Source organism: Equus caballus, chromosome 20 (genome assembly GCF_041296265.1).
Source record: "Equus caballus isolate H_3958 breed thoroughbred chromosome 20, TB-T2T, whole genome shotgun sequence".
Lineage (NCBI taxonomy): Eukaryota > Metazoa > Chordata > Mammalia > Perissodactyla > Equidae > Equus > Equus caballus.
The window spans coordinates 28,171,944-28,191,946 of NC_091703.1; the positions used below are offsets into that span (position 1 = coordinate 28,171,944).

The following is a 20,003-nucleotide window of genomic DNA, read 5'->3' on the forward strand; positions in this document are numbered from 1 at the left end:
TCTGAGAAAAGTCCTCTTGGGCTTTTGGCAGGGGAAGGGAGAAAGGATCCATTCTGAAATAACTCAGAACATTCTGTTCTTCTTAACAGGGCTGACCCTCAGGGGAAATTAGTTAACCTCAGCCTAACCTGCTTGGGTTTTATCAGAGCCTAACTCACCTTAAAAGAAGGGAAATACCCAACTCCAACTGGCTCTGGCCTTTGACATGGCAGAAATCCTCTAACCCATTCCTGCTATCCTGTGGGACGAAGGGAGAAGGAAAAAACAAAGAAACACTTTTGAGGTTCACAGTCCAGAGAGAAAGGCTCACTAAAGGACTAAGACCTAATCATAGGACCATAGAATGCCTGCCTTCCCCCAATATCTTACCACCACATTACTTAAGGCCTATTTCCAGCAGTTCCTTTTACCCAGTACATCATGTTCAATTATCAATGAAAAATTACCAAAAGGCAAAAAACACAATTTGAAGAGACACAGCAAGCATCAGAACCAGATATAGCAGGGATACTGGATTTATCAGACTGGGAATTTAAAACTACTATGATTAATATGCTAAGGGCTCTAAAGGATAAAGTAGACAGCATTCAAAAACAGATGGGCAATGTAAGCAGAGAGATGGAAATCCTAAGAAAGAATAACAGAAAAATGCCAGAGATAAAAAGAGAAAATGTAACAGAAATGAAGAATGCCTTTGAGAGACACTTTAGTTGACTGGACACAGCTGAGGAAAGAATCTCCAAGAGGATATTATCAACAGAATCCTCAAAAACTGAAAAGCAAAGAGTATAAAGTCTGAAAAAAACAGAACAGAATATCCAAATACTGTGGGACAACTACAGAAAGTATAATAAGTGTAATGAGAATAACAGAAGGACAAGAAAGAGAAAAAGGAACAGAAGAAATATCTGAAACAATGACACACATTAATGTCAGACACTAAACTACAGATCCAGGAAGCCCAGAAAACACCAAGCAGGACAAGCACCCAAAAAACTACAGCTAGACATATCATTTTTGAATTATAGAAAATAAAAAATAAAGAAAAACTCCTGAAAGAAGTCAGAGGACAAAAATACCTTACCTAGAAAGGAACAAAGATAAGAATTACATCCAACTTCTCCTCAGAAATCTTGCAAGCAAGAAAGTGGAGTAAAACATTTAAAGTATTGACAGAAAAAAAATTAACCTAGAATTCTATACCCTGTGAAATTATCCTTCAAAAGTGAAGGAGAAATAAAGACTTTCTCAGACAAAACTTGAGAGAATTTGCCAGCAGACCTGCCTTGCAAAAAATGTTAAAAGAAGTTCTTTAGAGAGAGGGGAAATAATATAGGTCAGAAACTCAGATCTACATAAAGAAAGGAGGCGCACCAAAGATGGAATAAGTAAGGTAAAATAAAAACTTAATATTCTTATTCTTAATTGATTTAACAGATAACAGTTTTTTTTTAAATATCAATAATAGATTACGTATGCTTATGTATACATCCTATATCTATGTATAATATGTATGCTTGTGTATTAACGAAATAAATGACAGCAATGATACAAGACAAAGGAAGAAGGAATTAGGATTATTTTGTTATTATAACGCACTCACACTACCCGTGAAGTGGTATAGTATTATTTGAAAGTGGACTTGGATTAGTTGTAAACGTATATTACAAACTCTACGGCAACCACTAAAAAAATTAAAAACGCATAACTGATATACTAAAAAAGGAGAGAAAATAGAATCATATAAAAGGCTCAATTACAACCACAAAAGGCAGAATAAGAGTGGAAGAATAAAAAGCACTAACAAATATGGTAGATATTAATCCAACTATATCAATAATCACTTTGAATGGTGATTATTTGAATGGTCTAAATGAACCAATTACAAGACAGAGATTGTCAGAGTGGATCAAAAAACAAGATCCAACTATATATTGTCTACCAGAAATCCACTTTAAATATAAAGACACATACAGATTAAAAATAAATGGATGGAAAAAATATACCATGCTAACACTAATCAAAAGAAAGCAGGAGCAGCTATATTAATTTCAGACAGAGCAGACCTCAAAGTAAGAAAAGTTATCAGGGATAAAGAAGGACATTTAGCTAATGACAAAGTGGTCAGTCCTCCAAGAAGGCATAATAATTCTTAACATGTATGCACCTAACAATAGAGAGGCAAACTATATGAGGCAAAAACCGATAGAACTACAGGGAGAAACAGCTGAACCCACTGCCATAATTGGAGACTTCAACTTCTCTCAGAAATGGACAGATCCAGCAGGCAGAAAATCAGTAAGTACACAGCTGAATGCAACATCATCATCAATCAAGTGGATATAATGGACATCTATAGACTACTTCATCCAACAACAGCAAAATACATATTTTTCTCAAGCTAATAGGGAACATTCACCAAGACAGACCACATTCTGGGCCATAAAACACACCTTAACAAATTTAAAAGATCAGAAATCATGCAATATCTGCTTTCAGACCACAGTGGAATTAAACTAGAAATCAATGAGAGAAAGATAACTGGAAAATCCCGAAATACATGGAGATTTAAAAACACACTTCTACAGGGGCCAGCCCGGTGGTGCAGGAGTTAAGTTCACACATTCTGCTTTGCTGGCCTGGGGTTCACCAGCTCGGATCCTGGGTGCAGACATGGCACTGCTTGGCAAGCTATGCTGTGGCAGGCATCCCACATAGGAAGTAGAGGAAGATGGGCATGGATGTTAGCTCAGGGACAGTCTTCCTCAGCAAAAAGAGGAGGAATGGCAGCAGATGTTAACTCAGGGCTAATCTTCCTCAAAAAGAAAAAAAATGTAAAAACACACTTCTACATAACAAATGGGTCAAAGAAGAATTCGTGAGAGAAATTTTAAAATACTTTGAACTAAACGAAAATGAAAACAATTTATCAAAATTTGTGAGATGCAGTGAAAGTAGTGTTTAGAGGGAAATTTATAGCACCGAATGCATATATTAGAAAAGAAGAAAGATCTAAAATCAATAATCTAAGTTTCCACCTTAGGAAACTAGAAAAAGCAGCACAAATTAGATCCAAAGTGAGCAGAAGGAAAAATAAAAAAAGAATTAGAGTAGAAATCAGTGAAATTGTAAACAGGAAATCAATAGAGAAATCAATAAAACCAAAAGTTGAAATGATCAATAAAATTGATAGGCCTCTAGTCAGGCTAATTAAGAAAAAAAGAAAAATGATACCAGTTACTAATATCAGAAATAAAGAGAAGACATCACTAAAGATTTCATACGCATTAAAAGGATAATAAAGGAATAGTATGAATGATTCAATGCCCACAAATTGGACAACCTAGATGAAACAGACCAATTCCTGGTCTATTTGGCAGATTGCAAGACAATCTGCCAAAACTCATACAAGAAGAAATACACAATTTGAATAGGCCTATAGCTATTAAAGACGTGGAATAACTAATTAATAATATTCCAAAACAGAAAGCACTAGGCCCAGATGGGTTCACTGATGAATTCTACCAAACACTTAAAGAAGAAATTGTACCAATTTTCTATAATCTCTTCCAGAGGATAGAAGCAGAGGGAATACTTTGTAACTCATTCTATGAGGCCAGCATTACCCTAACACCAAAACCAGATAAAGACACTACAGGAAAAGATACTATAGACCAATATCTCTCATGAACATAGATGCAAAAAATCCTCAACAAAAAAACTAGCAAATTGAATCCAACGATGCATAAAAATAATTATACACCACAACCAAGTGGGATTTATCCCAGGTATGCAAGGCTAGTTTCACTTAATGTAATCCATTACATCAACAAACTAAAAAAGAGAAACCATATGATCACATTAATAGATGCGGAAAAAGCATTTGACAAAATCCAACAATCATTCATGACAAAAAATTCTCAGTAAACTAAGAATAGAGGGGAACTTTCTCAACTTGATAAAGACTATTTTAAAAAACTGACAGCTAACATCATTCTTAATGGTGAGAAACTGGAAGCTTTCTTGCTAACATCAGGTACAATGCAAGGATGTCCACTCTCACCATTCCTTTTCAACACTGTACCAGAAGTCTTTGCTAATGCAATAAAACAAGAGAAGTAATTAAAAGGTACACATACAAATTGGGAAGAAAGATATAAAACTGTCTTTGTTCACAGATGACATGATCATCTGTGGAAAATCTGAAATAAAAGACAAAGAAACTCCTGGAACTTATAAGGCATTATAGCAGGACTGCAGGATACCAGGTTAATACACAAAAGCCAACTGCTCTCCTATATACAAACAATGAACAGTGGAATCTGAAATTAAAACCACAATACCATTTATGTGAGCACTGAAAGAAAATGAAACAGCCATAAATCTAACAAAGTAGGTACAAATCAATATGAAGAAAATTACAAAATTCTGGTGAATGAAATCAAAGAAGAAATAATAAATGGAGAGATATCCCATATTTATGGATAGGAAGACTCAATATTTTCAAGATATCAGTTCTTCCCAACTTCACCTATAGAGTCAATGCAATCCTTATCAAAACCCCAAGAAGTTATCTTATGACTATCAACAAAGTGATTTTAAAGTTTATACGGAAATGAAAAAGACCCAGAATAGCCAACGCAATATTGAAGGTGAAGAACAAAGTTGGAGGACTGACACCACCCAACTTCAAAACTCATTATAAAGCTATAGTAATCAAGAAAGTGTGGTCAAAAATAGACAATGAAACAGAATAGAGAGCCCTGAAATAATCCCACATAAATATACTCAACTGATCTTTGACAACAGAATAAAGACTTTAAAAAATGGAGCAAAGATGGTCTCTTCAACAAATAGTACTGGAACAACTGGACATCCACATGCAAAAAGTGAACCTAGACACAGACCCTTACACCTTTCACAAAAATTCACTCAGAATGGATTGCAGACCCAAATATAAACTGCAAAACTATAAAATTCCTGGAAGTAACATAGGAGAAAACCTAGATAACATTGGGTATGCTGATTGCCTTTTTAGATACAAAACAATGCATGAAAGAAATAATTGATAAGCTGGACTTCATTAAAATTAAAAACTTCTGCTCTGCAAAAGACTGTATCAAGAGAATTAGAAGACAAGTCATACTGAAAGAAAACACTGGCAAAAGACATATCTGTTAAAGCATTGTTAATAAAACACAGAAAAATTCTTAAAACTCAACAATAAGAAAACAAACAAGCTGATTTAAAAATGGACCAAAGATCTTAACAGACACTTCACCAAAAAAGATATACAGATGGCAAATAAAGCATATGAAAAAATGTTCCACATCATATGTCACCAGGGAAATGCAAATCAAAACAAAGTGACACCACTACACACCTGCTAGAACGGCCAAAATCTGAAACAATGACAACACCAAATGCTGGGGAGGATGTGGAACAACAGGAACTCTCCTACATTGCTAGTGGGAATGCAAAATGCTACAGCCACTTTGGAAGCACTTTGGCAGTTTCTTATAAAACTAAACATACTCTTACCAAATGATCCAGTAATCATGCTCCTTGGTATATACCCAAATGAGCTGAACCTTACGTCCACACAAAAACCTGCACATGGATATTTATAGCAGCTCTATTCACAACTGCCAAAACTTGGAAGCAACCAAGATATCCTTCAGTAGGTGAATGGATAAATAAATTGTGGTACACCCAGACAATGGAATATTGTTCAGTGCTAAAAAGAAATGAGATATCAAGTGATGAAAGGACATGGAGAAAACTTAAACACATATTACTAAGTAAAAGAAGTCAATCTGAAAAGACTCTATGTTGTATAATTCTAATTATATGACATTCTGAAAAAAGCAAAACTATGGAGACAATAAAAACACCAGTGCTGATGGATGGAAACCAGACTTTTGGTGGTGAACACTATGCAGTCTATACAGACATCAAAATATAATGATGTACACCTGAAATTTATATAATGTTATAAACCAATGTAATCTTAATTAAAAAAAAAAGATCAGGGGTTGGGGGTGAGGGGAAAGATGAATAGGCAGAGCACAGGTGATTTTTAGGGCAATGAAAATACTCTGTATGACATAATAATGACAGGTATATGGCATTATACATTTGTCCAAACCCATAGAATGTACAACACCAAAAGTGAAAACCCTAAGGTAAACTATGGACTTTGAGTGATTATGCCATGTCACTGTAGGTTCATCATTGATTAAAAAAAAAAGTACCATCCTCATGAGTCATGTTGATATGAGAGAGATTATGCATGTGTGAGGGCAGAAGGATATGGAGAGTAGCAACCAGCTAATTATGTTGAAGGCCAAATATAACTGAACTAGATTTGACAAATAATATCTTGAAAACTTAGTATGAAAACTAGTAGAGTTGAAGCAATAAAAAACAATGAACAAGAGAATTGTGACATTGCTCAGGATCAGATAAAAATAAGTCTGCCTCTCTCACCAGGAATATCAGAGAGAACATAGCCAATACATAAAACATGTAACAACAAAGTAGTGCCTGGGCACACTTAGTGCCTGGTACATAGAAAGTGTACAATGAGTCATGGTTGAATAAATAAATGACTCTTCATCAGTCTCTATCTGGGAAGTAATGTAGGATCTAAAATATACTGCATGACTCTTTCTTTTAAACACAGAAATTATTCATATAATACAAAAGCATTTACAAAGTATTCGGTATTACAAGTACTCAAATGCACTGTCATAAAGAAAATATAAGGTGAGAAATAACAGAAAGAACATATATTGGTCTCTGACCCCATTCCTGGCACAGAGCTCCTAAAATATCCTGTAATTTCCTAAGTGATAAAAGCACCAGGAGTATCTTTTGTTCTAATATTTGGTCTTTGTCCTTGGTTCCCGACAAAGAGTTCCTAAATCCCCTGGAATTTCTGAGTGATAGGAGTGTCCTTTGTTCTGAGGTTACTCTTCATAGGCTCCTGAACAGCCTGAGGATAGGGGCTCGTCACCAGAAAGACCAAGCCATGATTAGAAGCTTAGAACTTTCAGCCCCACCCTCCCATCCTCCAGGGAGGGGAGAGGGGCTACAGATTGAATGAATAGTCAGTCATGCCTATATGATGAATCCTCCCTAAAAAATCCCCAAAGTACAAAGTCTGGAGAGCCCCCAGGTTGGTGAAACCATCTATGGACTGGGAGGGTGGCACACTTCAACTCCATAGAGACAAAAGCTCCTATGCTCCAACCCTCTGTACCTTGCCCTTTATATCTCTTCATCTGGCTGTTCATCTGCATCCTTTATGACATAAAAAACTGGAATACATAAGTAAGTGTTTCCCTGAGTTCTGTGAGCTGTTACAGCAAATGACTGAATCCAAAAAGGGAGGTCATGGGACAGTCCAATTTGTAGCCAAGTCAGACAGAAGTTGTGGGCAACCTGGGGGCCTACTAATTGCAATTGGCATCTGAAGTGGGAGGCCATCCTGTAGGAAAAAGCCCTTAACCTGTGGGGTCTTCACTAACTCTGACTAGTGTCAGAACTGAATTGAATTGTAGGACACACAGCTGGTGTCATAGCGAACTGCTTGGTGTGGGAAAAACATCCCACACATCTGGTGTCAGAAGTGCTGTGAGTGTGGTAGTAGTATGAGAGTAAAGGAGAAACACACAGGAGTGTGTTACCCAACAGGAAAGGTTTGTTAAAGGAAAATAGATCTACTATATATATATATATATATATATCTTAACCTTAAAATCTTAAAAGTAAGACCGGAAAGGATTAAACCATTTCTAAGTAACTTAATTGCATCTCAGATAAAAGCTCTTAAATATTTCTAGGAATACAAAAACATCTAACACCCAAGAAGATAAAATTAATGTTTGGAATCCAAACAAAGATTACTAGGAAAAATAAGAAGAAAACTACAACTCACAACAAAAAACAATTAATCAAAACCAATCCAGAACTGACAGATGTTAGAATTAGAATTATTATAGCTATATTCCATATGTCCAAAGAGTTAAGCAGAGAATCGTGGATGAAATAAAAAAGACTGAAATTGAATTTCTAGTGATAAAAATTAAAATGACCAAGATGAAAAATACACTGATAGAATTAAAGGTAGACTAAAAATTGCAGAAGAAAAGATCAGTGAACTTGAAGACATAGCAATAAAAACTATCCAAAAAGAAACAGAGAATGACGAATTTTTTTTAAAAAAGAAATGAACAGAGCATCAATGAACTGTGGGACAAATTTAAACAGACCAATGTTTGTGTAACTGGAATTCCCAAATTGGGGGAGCGAGGCAGAAAAAAATATTAGAAGAAATAGTGGCTTATAACTGTACAAATTTGATGAAAACTACTAAACCACTGACCCAAGAAGCTCAACAAATTCTAGGCACAAGAAACATGGAGAACAGAACCAATGCACTTTATCAAATTGGTCAAAACTAGTGATAAAGAGAAAATCTTAAAATCAGCCAGAGGAAAAAAAGACATATTACACATAGAGGAACAAAGATAAGATGACAGCAGATTTCACACCAGAAACCATGCAGTTGGGAAGACAGAGGCGCATCCTCTTTAAAGTACTGATAGAAAAACAAAACTTGTCAACCTAGAATTATACACCAAGAGGAAGTATCTTTAAAAGATGAAAGTAAAATAAAAGCATTTTTCAGACATAAGAAGATTGAGATCATTCAGAATATATTCTCTGAGGAAAGTGGAATTTAGCTAGCAATCAATAACAATAAGATATCTGGAAAAATCCCTAGATATTTGGAAATTAAACAACGTAGTGCTAAGTCAATTAGTCAAAGAAATTACAAAAAATATAAGAAAATATTTCAAATATAATGGTAATATATGTAATCATATCAAAATTTATGAGACATAGTTACAGTAGCACTCATAGCCTTGTCCAATAGAGCTTTCTGAAATGATCAAAGCACTGTATACTTGTACTGTCAAATACAGTAGCTGCTGGCCGCATGTGACTACTAAGCATTTGAAATGTTACTAGTACAAGCAAGGAAATAAACTTTTAATTTCATTTAATTTTAATTAATTTAATTTTAAATAGCTGCATATGGCTAATGGGTACTATACTGGACAAAGAGTTCTATATCTTGACGTGGTAGAAGTTACACAACTGTAAACAATTGTTAAAATTCAAAACATTCAGATGAAATTGATGAATTTTATTTCATGTAAAAGATACCTTAAAGCTGGGAAAAAATAACAGGAAGGATACAACTGCCAAGGGTGTATAAAATAGAAAGAGGGAGAAGGGAAACAGAATAAAGGTATTGAAGATACAGGAAAGATGAGATCCAAAGCACAGGTAGAAGAATTGTTACAGAAGGGTAGATAGAGCTCCTCAATTCAAATGGGAGGGATAAAGAACGGGACTATACAGATTTAGGCAGGCTGATGTTCGTTTCAGGATGGTGAAAGGATTCCCATCTAAGAGACTGTATTTTCTTTGTAATCTGTGAAGAGAATAGAGTGGTTCAAGGTCTGAGGAAACAAAAGAAGTGTGAAATAGATATAGCAGTCTAAGTTTTCCACAGAAGTGTCAAGGATTACCAAGATTATCAAGGGGCAATGTGAGGCTGGAAATCATAAATTTATAATTGTATTAAATCATTCAACATTTATTTAACACAAATTTAATGGGTAGCTACTATATATCAGGCACTATTCTAGGCACAGATGATATAGCAGTGGATAAGAAACAAAAAAAAGGAAGAAAAGAAAGAGAAACTCTGCCTGTACAGAGCATACTCCATAGTAGGGGAAGACAAAAAATATGCTAACCACAGAAATAAATTGTAGATTATATTAAAAGGTGAAAAGTACAGTAGGGAAATATAGATCAGGCAAAGGAGATAGAAAATGCTGACATGAGTAAGGGGGATAGTGGTGCAATTTTAACTTGAGTGGTCAGGAAAGGCTTCATTGATTGGGTTACATGTGAGCAAAGACTTGAAGGAGGCAAGAGAATGAGCCTGGTACATTCAAGGAAAAGAAAAGAAGTCAATGCAAAAAAAACAGAAATCAACGCAGCTGGAAATAAAGGAATAAAGGGAAGCATGATAAGAGATGAGGTCAGAGATGTAATGAGGGCCAGACTGCAGAGCTTCAGAAAGTGTGTTTACTATAACGCAGACCACAGGCAGGTCCCTGCCTGTACACGTCAAGTCCTCACCTCTGGAATCCTATCTTCATCCAAGTTTGAGGTCTCTTCTCACTTGCCTTATATGCCTTGCTGTAAATATATACTTAAAAAATTAGCTCATCCTAATTAGCTTCCCACCAGAATCCTCTCCACAGCACACTGGTTTCCCTTCCAAATCATCTAATTTCTCTCGAATCTTCCAGGTTCCCCAACTGGAGTCATTTCTAACTCTACTCTCTTTTATCCCCTATATCTAAATCAAACCAAACAAGCTTCATTATGGGATTTTCTTTTTCAAAAATTTCTACTAATTCACCATCAGCCATACAGTAAAATCCAAACGCCTCATTCCTATCTAGTATACTCAATCTCACCCTCACAATTTTCAATATAAACCTACCACCTATTGCCCCACAGGAAACATGCTCACTTCTACTCCTAAGGCTGGCCTTATGTTTTCTCCCCTTAAAGGCCCTCTGTCCTGCCTTTGACTAAATTCCAACCATATTTTAGTGCCGACCAAAATTCTATCCCCTTCATGAAATTTTCCAAATTATACTCTCTCTCCTCTGAACTTCTGTGGGATATTTTGTCTTTATCACTTGAAAATAATTTATGTCTTTCCTTGAATTTTTCCTTAACTCCTTGGTTGGGCCATAGACTCCTCAAGGACTAAGTACCACAGACAATGGCTTACTTGACAACCTAACTGCTACGGTTGCTTACCTAATGAAAGACAGAAAAACCATGGGAAGGCAGGAGGCAAATGATGACAAGCCTTATGAAGGCTATGGTCAGAGACTAGGCCTTACTTACTGGGGAAGAAAATATCTGGGGTCAGATCACTGTACTGGATTTTGTTGGGACCTAAACCAATAGAATGAAAGTAGGAAATGTAAGCTAACACTTTAGGATTTAGGAAGGAGATCCAACTCACCCTAAACATGGCTATCATGGGCCTAGTGTCAGCCTTTCCCTCCTCTTTTGGGCTCTTGAGGAAGGGCAGAGTCTTGAGATGGTGGCACTGAGGGGAGAGAAAGGAGCTATGAAGAAGTCAGTTTGTGTCTACAGCTACAACAGTTGACATTCTAGAACTGCACTCTCCAATATGGTAGCCACTAGCCACATGTAGCTGTCTAAATTTAAGTTACTTAAATAAAATTAATGACTTAATTCTTGAATTGAAATAGCTAAATTTCAATTGCTCAAAGGCCAATGTGGTTAGTGGCTATGGTACTGGACAGCACGGATTTAAAACATATTCACAGAAAGTTCTATTGGACAGCACTGGTCTAGAAATCCACATATGTGGTACTTTGTGAGACGACACCAACTGAATCTTCAGTTCCAGTGAGTAAGGGCATCTAGATATTCTGTGCCATCCCATGACCACAGAGGGGCCACAGAAACTGTGGCCTCAGTCCCATGCTGTATCCTATGAATGACCAAAGTAGGTTCCAGAGAATAAGAGCAGTAATCTAGTCTCTATCATAGCACTTACTATCTGTATTGAAATGACCTTTTTGAGTGTCTTTTCTCCTCCCTTCCCTCAGGCAGGAATCAAGTTTTATCCATCTTTACATCCCTAATACCAACACTGTGCATACCTACATATGATGGGTGCTCAACATGTTTGCTGAACTGAATAAACTGGGCTGAAATCTGTGTTGGAGTCATAATCCAATTACTAACATACTGGATTCAAGTATCTATTCAACTCTGTGCTAAGGGCACTTGTAAGCACTGGGGATGTGACAATGACACAACAGAAAAAAGTCCCTCAGAAAGACGCAGCAAAAAAAACCCCAACAAATACATACAAGCATATACAACCTCAGGTAGTGATAAATGCTATCAAAAGAGTAGGGTAAGTGGATAAAGAAGACCTTTATTTTAGATAGGATGGCCAGGGAAGATTTTCTGGGGAGGCAACATTTGATTAGACTTGAATAAAAACAGGGAGTGAGCCACGAAGACATCTGAGGGTACACTGAGAGAAAAGCAAGTGCAAAGTCCCTTCATCAAAACCCTGAGGCAGGAATACCCTCAGCATGCTCTAGGAAGAACAGGAGGCTAGCGGGGCTGGAGAGTGTAGTAAGCTAGGGGAGTGTAAGAAATGAAGAATGGATCATTAAGTGATATAAAATAGTGCCATCTCCCTTGGTTCTTCAAGGATCTAGGAGAAATTGCTTTTCAAATTCTTTCAATATAGCACATACTGCCTTTATTATCACAAGCAGTGTTACTTAAAGGAAAAAACACTCAACTGGGGATGAAGAACCTTGGATTCTAATATCTAGGTGAGCAAAATGCTGTAAAGCATTGAGCAAGTCGCTAATGTCTTTGAACATTAGTTTCCTCAGTAACAAAATAACAGGGATAAGAGTATCTGTTTCCACTGCTTTACAGAATTTTACGGAGATTAACCAAGATTAAAATTTTTAAAAGACCTACTGAATTTAAACATTTGAAGGGAGAGGTTTAGAACACTGCTTCTTAAAATGTGCTCCCTAGACCAGCAGCATCGGCATCACCGTGGAACTTCCCAGAAACACAAATTCTTAGGTCCCACTCCAGACCTACTGAATCAGAAACTCCAGCAGTGGGTTTGTAATCCGTGTTGAACAAATCCTCCAGGTGATTCTGATGCACACTCAAGTTTGAGAAGCACTGGTTTAGAAGAAGGTGAAACTGTTGAGCCAGTAATGGAGAATCTCCTCTTGGAGTTTCAGAATGTTGTTGCTTGCGGCTGCCATGAGTTAGTAAATATACTGAACGTTTCACATAAATCAGAGGCTCTCAGTGGACAGGAACCAATCCTTATGACCAGAGAAAGGAGCCCCACTAGCATTTAATGTGTGAGAGCCAGCGATGCTACACACCCTTCAGCACAGGACAGTTCCATACAATTTTCAAATGTCCTGCAGAACATCCACATGGGTGAAAATCTGTTGATACTTATCAGAGCTCAGAACCTCTTTTTTTATACATAACCACAGAATTTTGGTTTTGGGGTTTTTTTCCCAGTGCTAATATACAGTGATTTTTTTCTCTTGAGTTGCAATGTGTTCCCTTTTATTTCTCCTTAATTTTAGAGTAAGGGCATTACATAGCTTTAAAAATTTATGCATGTAGGTTAGTTTTACCAATTTAATGAATTTCTTTTCAGAATAGAAACAAGGGCATTACAAAATATTTGTTATAAAAAGGGCCTGTTGGGTCTGAAAGAGTTGAGAACACTGATACATTGGGTCATTTAACCTCACAACAACTCCCTGATGAAGGTAGTCAAAAAAGTTAACTTGCCCAAGGTTACCACACAGGCCATAAGTCTCAAAGTCAGGATTCAAATTCTGATGTGTTTGCCTTCAAACACTAGGCTGAATGAAAACTGAAGTTCACACAAAAATCTGTGCATGAACATTTATAGTAGCATAATTCATAACTACCAAAAGCATCTGGAAACAATCCAAATTCCATTAACAGATGAATGGATTAAAAAAACTGTGGTACATCTATTCAGTGGAATATTACTGAGCAGTAAGAAGGAACTCACATACACAAGATGGATGAGTCTGAAAGGCATTGTGCTGAGTGACAGAAGCAAGTCTCAAAAGGTTACACAGCATATGATTCCATTGATATGACATTCTGGAAAAGACAAAACCATAGAAATGGAGAACAATCAGTGGCTGCCAGGGGTTAATGGCGGGGGGGGGGGGGGGGGGTGTGAATATAAAGGGATAGCACAAGGAAGGTTTTTGGAGTGAATAAAACAGCTCTGCATCCTGATTGTGGTGGTGCTTACACGAATCTATACATATGTTAGAACAGTACGCCCCTCTCATATCAATTTCACAGTATGACATTTTAAAAAATAACTAAGTAAAACAAACCAGACTGTTTCCATTGTGCCATGATAGATAAAAGGCTGGCGTGGGAAAAAGGCGTCATGCGAAGTGACACGAGGGGTTTCGGCCAAGGCTTCAAACATTCCCTCTCATGCAGCCCCCACCACTGGCGTGGAAAGAAGCTCTCTTCCCACCTTCTCACACAAAGCTCTTTCCCCAGGATTCTTAAGGTGAGCAAAAGGAAGGCTACCTCTCCTCAAATTCAGTCTTCGGACCACTCCCACACCCGACGTGGTCTATTTCTTACCTCTTTCTTCACGGAAAGTCGTCCCCTGCACCTTGCAGTGCTCCCGGCTCTGTGACATCACACAGGCTGTTTCCTATACTACCGCTAGTTCTGCTTCCTTAGTGATCCTGGGCCTCCTGCAGACAAGCCCCTAGACTAGCCAAGGGGCGTCTATTCTCCAGTTTGTGGCTCTCAGGGAGTTCTCCTCTCTGCCCCCACCTATTTCTGACCCCTTGGCACGAGGCTGGGCCTCGTATTTTATCACTGGCGCCGGCCAGCCGCCGTCACTCTCTGGATAGTCTCAGCCCCAGGCTCCAATGCCCAGAAGCCGCCCCAACCCCGGGGCTCTGGACCCCCGATCCCGCACGGTTCTGAGCTGCTTTGAGTACCCGCGGAGACACTGCAAGTCCAGTGGCCTGGAGGGACCGTCCTGGTTTCTTCCCGCGCCTCCCGGGTTAGAGACAGCCGCAGGTAAAAAAGTGAACCGCTCCCACCTCTCCAGCCCGCACACAGCCGCCCCTCTCCCCCAATCTTTCCGAAAGGGTAAGGCCCAGGCCCCGCGAAGCTCCAGGCCTCGCGAAGCTTCAGAACCCGTGAAACCTAGGACCCGCTTGCGCCGTGCCGCAGACACCTCAGCCTCACGGCGCGCGGCAGGAGTACCAACAAAGGGTTCTCCAGTCCCAGAAGAACTACGCCTGGGCGGTGCTTGCCACGGCTGGAGCCACTCTCCCTCCGCGGACTACATTTCCCAGGCATGTCTGCGGCTGTGCTGATTCAGGGACAGGGGCGTGGCTAGAGCCGGCCCAGGTGATCCTAATTGGACAGAGGCGTGGCCACTGGAGAGCGTTGCTTGTCTGGCTATTTTCCTTGGGGTCCTGATTTATGAGACTCTTCCACGGTAACTAGGGTATACGTCAATAATTTGCATGTAGCAGAGTTCCTCTGTATTACAACACTGACTGTTCTCTAGTAAGCAAAGGACAAAGGTAGGTTCCTATTATTTTTTTACAACATAAACAACTAATTAAAAGTCACTGGAACACAGGAAAATCAGACTCCTTTACTTTATAATAAGAATAGTCAATTACTATTAACCACATTCTGTGTGCCAGGCCCTCTTTTAAACACATTTTATGTGTTGTCTCCTTTGAAAAAGCAAAAACCTGCCCACCATTAACCAGACCTGGATGACACTGATAAAACCTGCTGCAAAGTTAACAGGAAACGTTATTTCTCCCAAAATCATACTGCAGCTGTAAAGTGTCATAATGATCCTCTTTAAATAATTACTGCTTTCTTACAAATGACATCTCCGCCTTTGCCTTGCTACTGCCACTAAAAAAAAAATTACTAAGAAATCTTGTTTGCTAAAATCATAGGCTGTTAGAGACTAATTGACATCATATCAGAATAAATGAACATCCCAGTCTTGCCTGGAGAATCAGAGCCATCTTTGGCAGAGAAAAAAATTCTCTATTTCCAAACCAGCTGCAGAGCTTCAGATACAGCATTTGCAGTCACGACATATCACATTTATCTTAACAGATTTCCAAAGAAACAGGACCCTAAGTCCACCTTTTAATCCAGAGTGGCCTTGCATTGAGCCAATCAAAAGACAGCTTATTTTAAACCCTCCCTCAAAATCCTACAATACCCCTGTTTCATCCTTTGTGAGATGTCCCATGGTTTCTGCTCGTGCTAGTCTACTTTGTTGCAGAGAATGAGTAAGCCTAATTTTGTTGGACTATAAATTTATTCCTAGTAGTTCTTATCAGATGTGCTTTAACACATTTTACTTCAAAACATAAGCTTGAACAGAGACTGGCACATTGTAGATAATCAAATATTTTTTGAACGAATGACTGAGGTCATAATTAACTTCATTTTACACATGATGAAACTGGCTCAGAGAAGCAACTCACCCCAAAGTCACCCATACGATTTGGCTACATGAGCTCACATTCTTAATTATTGTGCTATGTACCTTACTACTTTCCAAAGGCAAAAATAAAAACAGGCCCAAGATATCACTTGCTTAAAGTTTCCATTAGCTTCATACTTAAAATGGAAACTAAACCAGGTTCCATCCCCTGGTAAGGTATGGCCTTGATGTCAGTTGTTCATTCTAACAGTGATGAACCTTAAGGGACCTAGCACTGAGGCGCACATGAGTTGTTTTGAGAAGTCAGTAATGCACAGAAAAGCACAGTGCATGGTGCTGAATAAGTGCTGCTGTATCTGTCTCTCTTAAAGTGTCTTAAGCTCTTCAATTCCTTCCTAAATGGACAAGCCTGGGAAAACAACGATCAATGGATTTATCTGATTGACTCTTTACATTTCTTGATTCCTATATCTAAACAAGTCTTGCACAATCCTTTGGTTACGAATGGGCAAAATTTGAGACCCCTCCAAGTATGTGGCTTTCTCCTTTAGTGCATATCGGTGGTTCCTTCTATAGGTTGTTGTGAAGATTAAACGCGTTAATAATGTAATGCTGCTGAGAACACAGCCTGGCAAATGACACAAGGAGCATCTCAAGGAAACTGGGAAGTTAAGAGAGAGTCAAACAGAACTCAGAATTAAATATCTAGAAACTCAGTGCTCCCAAATGAAAAACTGCCATGAAAGATTCAAATAAAGCAAAATTGGAAAAATACAAGCAATGCTATCTGAAAAAATGAGAATAGTTATTGTTAAAATAAACTAGGCAAGATTAAAGTTCATGGCCTTCAATGATGCAGCAAGAGATGAAAATGCGTGTATGTGTGTGTGTGACATACATGTATGTGTGGAGAGAGAAGTAGATGCTGCTGAACTCAAATCTGGATCTTGTAGACTTGCAAATCTAAATAAAGACCTAGTTTTACAAACTTCTCAAGAAAGTGCACATATTTTGAAGAAAAAAAATTACGTGATTTGAAAGAGAAATAATAGAAATTTTTGAATGGGCTGTTTACATATTATTTTTTAAAAGGTTTATTGATGTATAATTTTTAAGTATACAGGTAAACGGCTTGACAGATGTATACACCTGAATGACCACCACCCCCAATCATGATATAGAACATTTTTATCTCCCCAGAAAGTTCCTTTGTGCCCTTTGGCAGGCAGTATCTCTGTATATAACATTTTAATGTATTCCCATTAAATATATGAAATCAGAAATTTTTATTAAAAATATATTTGATTCATAGATTCTGTAATGAAAATTTATATAGTACTTTGTTTGAGGCTATGTCTTTTGGCATTTAACTAACTTTGACTGATTTTTCAAATGAAAACTAGCATTATTGACTTTAACATACTCAAACTGCCCAAAATGCCAGCTGTTAGAGCTGTACCCAAATAAGGACACTGTCATTAACTCATCAATGGATGGATAAAATTGAAGTTAATTGAAGTTTAACTTGTATTTTCCATTTTATCATACTGAATACGGGCCTAAAAGTTTAGAGAAATAATTTCCATATATTGCTGCTATTTCTGTTGTCATTATTTGTCTGTATTGCAATTACTGCAGTGCCATACAATTTGGAGTATACTTTAGTCGTGTTTGAACTTATACTGATTAACAGTAAACTAAAGCTAAATATAAATGAATTTTAAAGAGGGAGCAGAGCATTTCTATGAAGGGAAAGCAAGAAGTAAGTCAGGTTTCCTGATTTCATCATGTTTAGGTCATTTCTGGTTTCATCTTCGTATGTTGTGGGTATCTCAAGGGAACTCTGATTTGCTATCATCTTACCTTTCTACCTAAGGCCCAATCTCTTAAAACGGCATGGGCTCATTTAATATGAGTAATTAGGATTCATGCATGAAGAAAAATTACATGGTGCTTTGTAAACCAAGTGCCAAGAAATAAGGAACAGGCTCAGAGATATAGTATCTGTGTGTCTTTCCTAATCTTTTACTTGTTCACTGATGTGTTCAAAGGAGACAAGATAGGTTTCAAAGAGTACATGGCTACATCCTGTAAAAATTTATTCTTGTGAAATAAATCTTGAACGTCACTCTCTTCCCACGTGTCTTTCCTCTTTAGATACAACCTTGTGATGTTGAGGATGAAGAGGTAAAGAGAAGCATAGTGATGGAACTGCTCTGTTAAAGGGGTCAGTTATTTAAAGGGTATCCTTTTGCTCCTACAAGTCCTCTGGTATTGATCTCTCACAGTTGAGAAGACCCATGATAGATACCTGGATTCCTTGCTTCTCTGAATAGAACTTGTAGATATAGAATTTGGGATGCTCTTCCCACTTAAAAGCACGTTCTCAATTTTATTTAGGTGGTTCCATTTCCAGTTGGGGCATTCCTATTTTAAAAATCCTAAGAAAGTTTCTGAGGGTGAGCGTACAAAAGATTTGACCAAAAATGTATTAGTAAATGATACAAGCATTTACTGTTGAGTCTTTGTACAAAACCCTAATAAAAAGCTACTAAAGAATGTCAAAACCACGCAATACCTCTCCTCAAGTATCTTACAAAATTTATTTAGTGGTCTCTTGCTCACAACATTAACTTGCTGACCTTTCATGAAATGTCAAGACTTACTTAAATTTTCCTTGTCCTACCAGTAAAATCTTTGATCTCTGGTGATGACCAATATTTACCAGAAGTCATTAGTATTTACTAGAAGTCATTAGTACTCATCACATTCACAGACTTTCTAGGAAGTGTGAGTTAGCAGTTGCTTAAAGAATTGCACGCTGGTTAAAGGCGTTTTCACACTGACTACGTTCACAGGGTCTTTCTCCAGTGAGTATTCTTTGGATATTTGGTGAGACTTGCACTCTGGCTGAAGACTTTGCCACATTCACCATATTCCTAGGGTTTCTCTCCAGTATGGATTATCTGATGTGTGGTAAGGTGTGAACTCTGACTGAAGGCTTTCCCACACTGGCTACGTTCACAAGGTCTCTCTTCAGTGTGATTTTCTGATGTTTGACAAGATTTCCACTCTGGCTATAGGCCTTCCCACATTCATTATATTCACAAGGCTTCCCTCCAGTGTGGATTACTTGATGTATGGTAAGGTGTGAACTCTGGCTAAGACTCTTCCACATTCATTACATCTGTAGGGTTTGTCTCCAGTGTGAGTTCTGGAATGACTTCTGAGAGCAGTGGTCTCTGCAGGCCTTCCCACAATCAACACATTTATAGGATTTTTCTCCCTTATGTGTTCTCTGATAATGAGTCAGGGATGACTTTTGGCCAGAGGCTTTCCCCACACTCATTAAATTCATAAGGTTTCTCTCCAGTGTATATTAGCTGATACTGAATAAGAGTTGACTGGTTTTGGAAGGCTTTTTCACATTATTTACACTCACAGAGTTTCTCACCAGTGTGTATTCTTTATAGTTAATAAGTGATGAACTCTTGCTGAAGGACTTCCCATACTCCTTACACTCATAGTGTTTCTCACCAGCATGAGTTCTCTAATGTTTAATGAGAGAAGAACTCCTGCTGAAAGTTTTCACACAGTCGTTGCATTTAAAGGGTTTCCCTCCACTGTGGATTTTCTGATGTTGAAAAAAGTTACATTATCTCTGACGACTTTCCAATTATTATATTCAGAAGATTTCTCTCCAAAATGAAATGAGAAACAATGAATCATTACATGATTATTAAGAAAAGAATGGTAACTGAGTTTTTATTCCTTACATTTGTATGGT

The 20,003-nt window shown here is 37.8% G+C and overlaps 1 protein-coding gene and 1 pseudogene across 8 annotated transcripts in view; both read right to left on the reverse strand.

Annotated features, from left to right (window-relative positions):
• The window catches only part of LOC100064006 (zinc finger protein 184), a 32,888-nt gene extending 17,670 nt beyond the window's left edge, over nt 1-15,218 (reverse strand). Inside the window, exons 1-3 of one of the 8 annotated variants that reach the window (XM_070245003.1) lie at nt 14,356-14,998; nt 13,754-13,848; nt 159-238 (exon numbers count right to left, since the gene is read on the reverse strand). Coding sequence is in view for 3 of the 8 variants with exons in the window: in XM_014734263.3 (XP_014589749.2) it covers nt 13,754-13,847 (94 nt within the window). In the remaining 5 variants the exon portion in view is untranslated. Of the gene's footprint in view, nt 1-158; nt 239-13,753; nt 13,849-14,355 lie in introns of all 8 variants that reach the window. The other 7 variants (XM_014734263.3, XM_070245000.1, XM_070245004.1 and 4 more) reach the window with 7 other exon arrangements.
• Nucleotides 15,219-19,155: 3,937 nt separating this feature from the next.
• LOC138919381 (zinc finger protein 79-like) lies at nt 19,156-19,856 on the reverse strand (annotated as a pseudogene).
• Between the last annotated feature and the right edge of the window lie 147 nt (nt 19,857-20,003).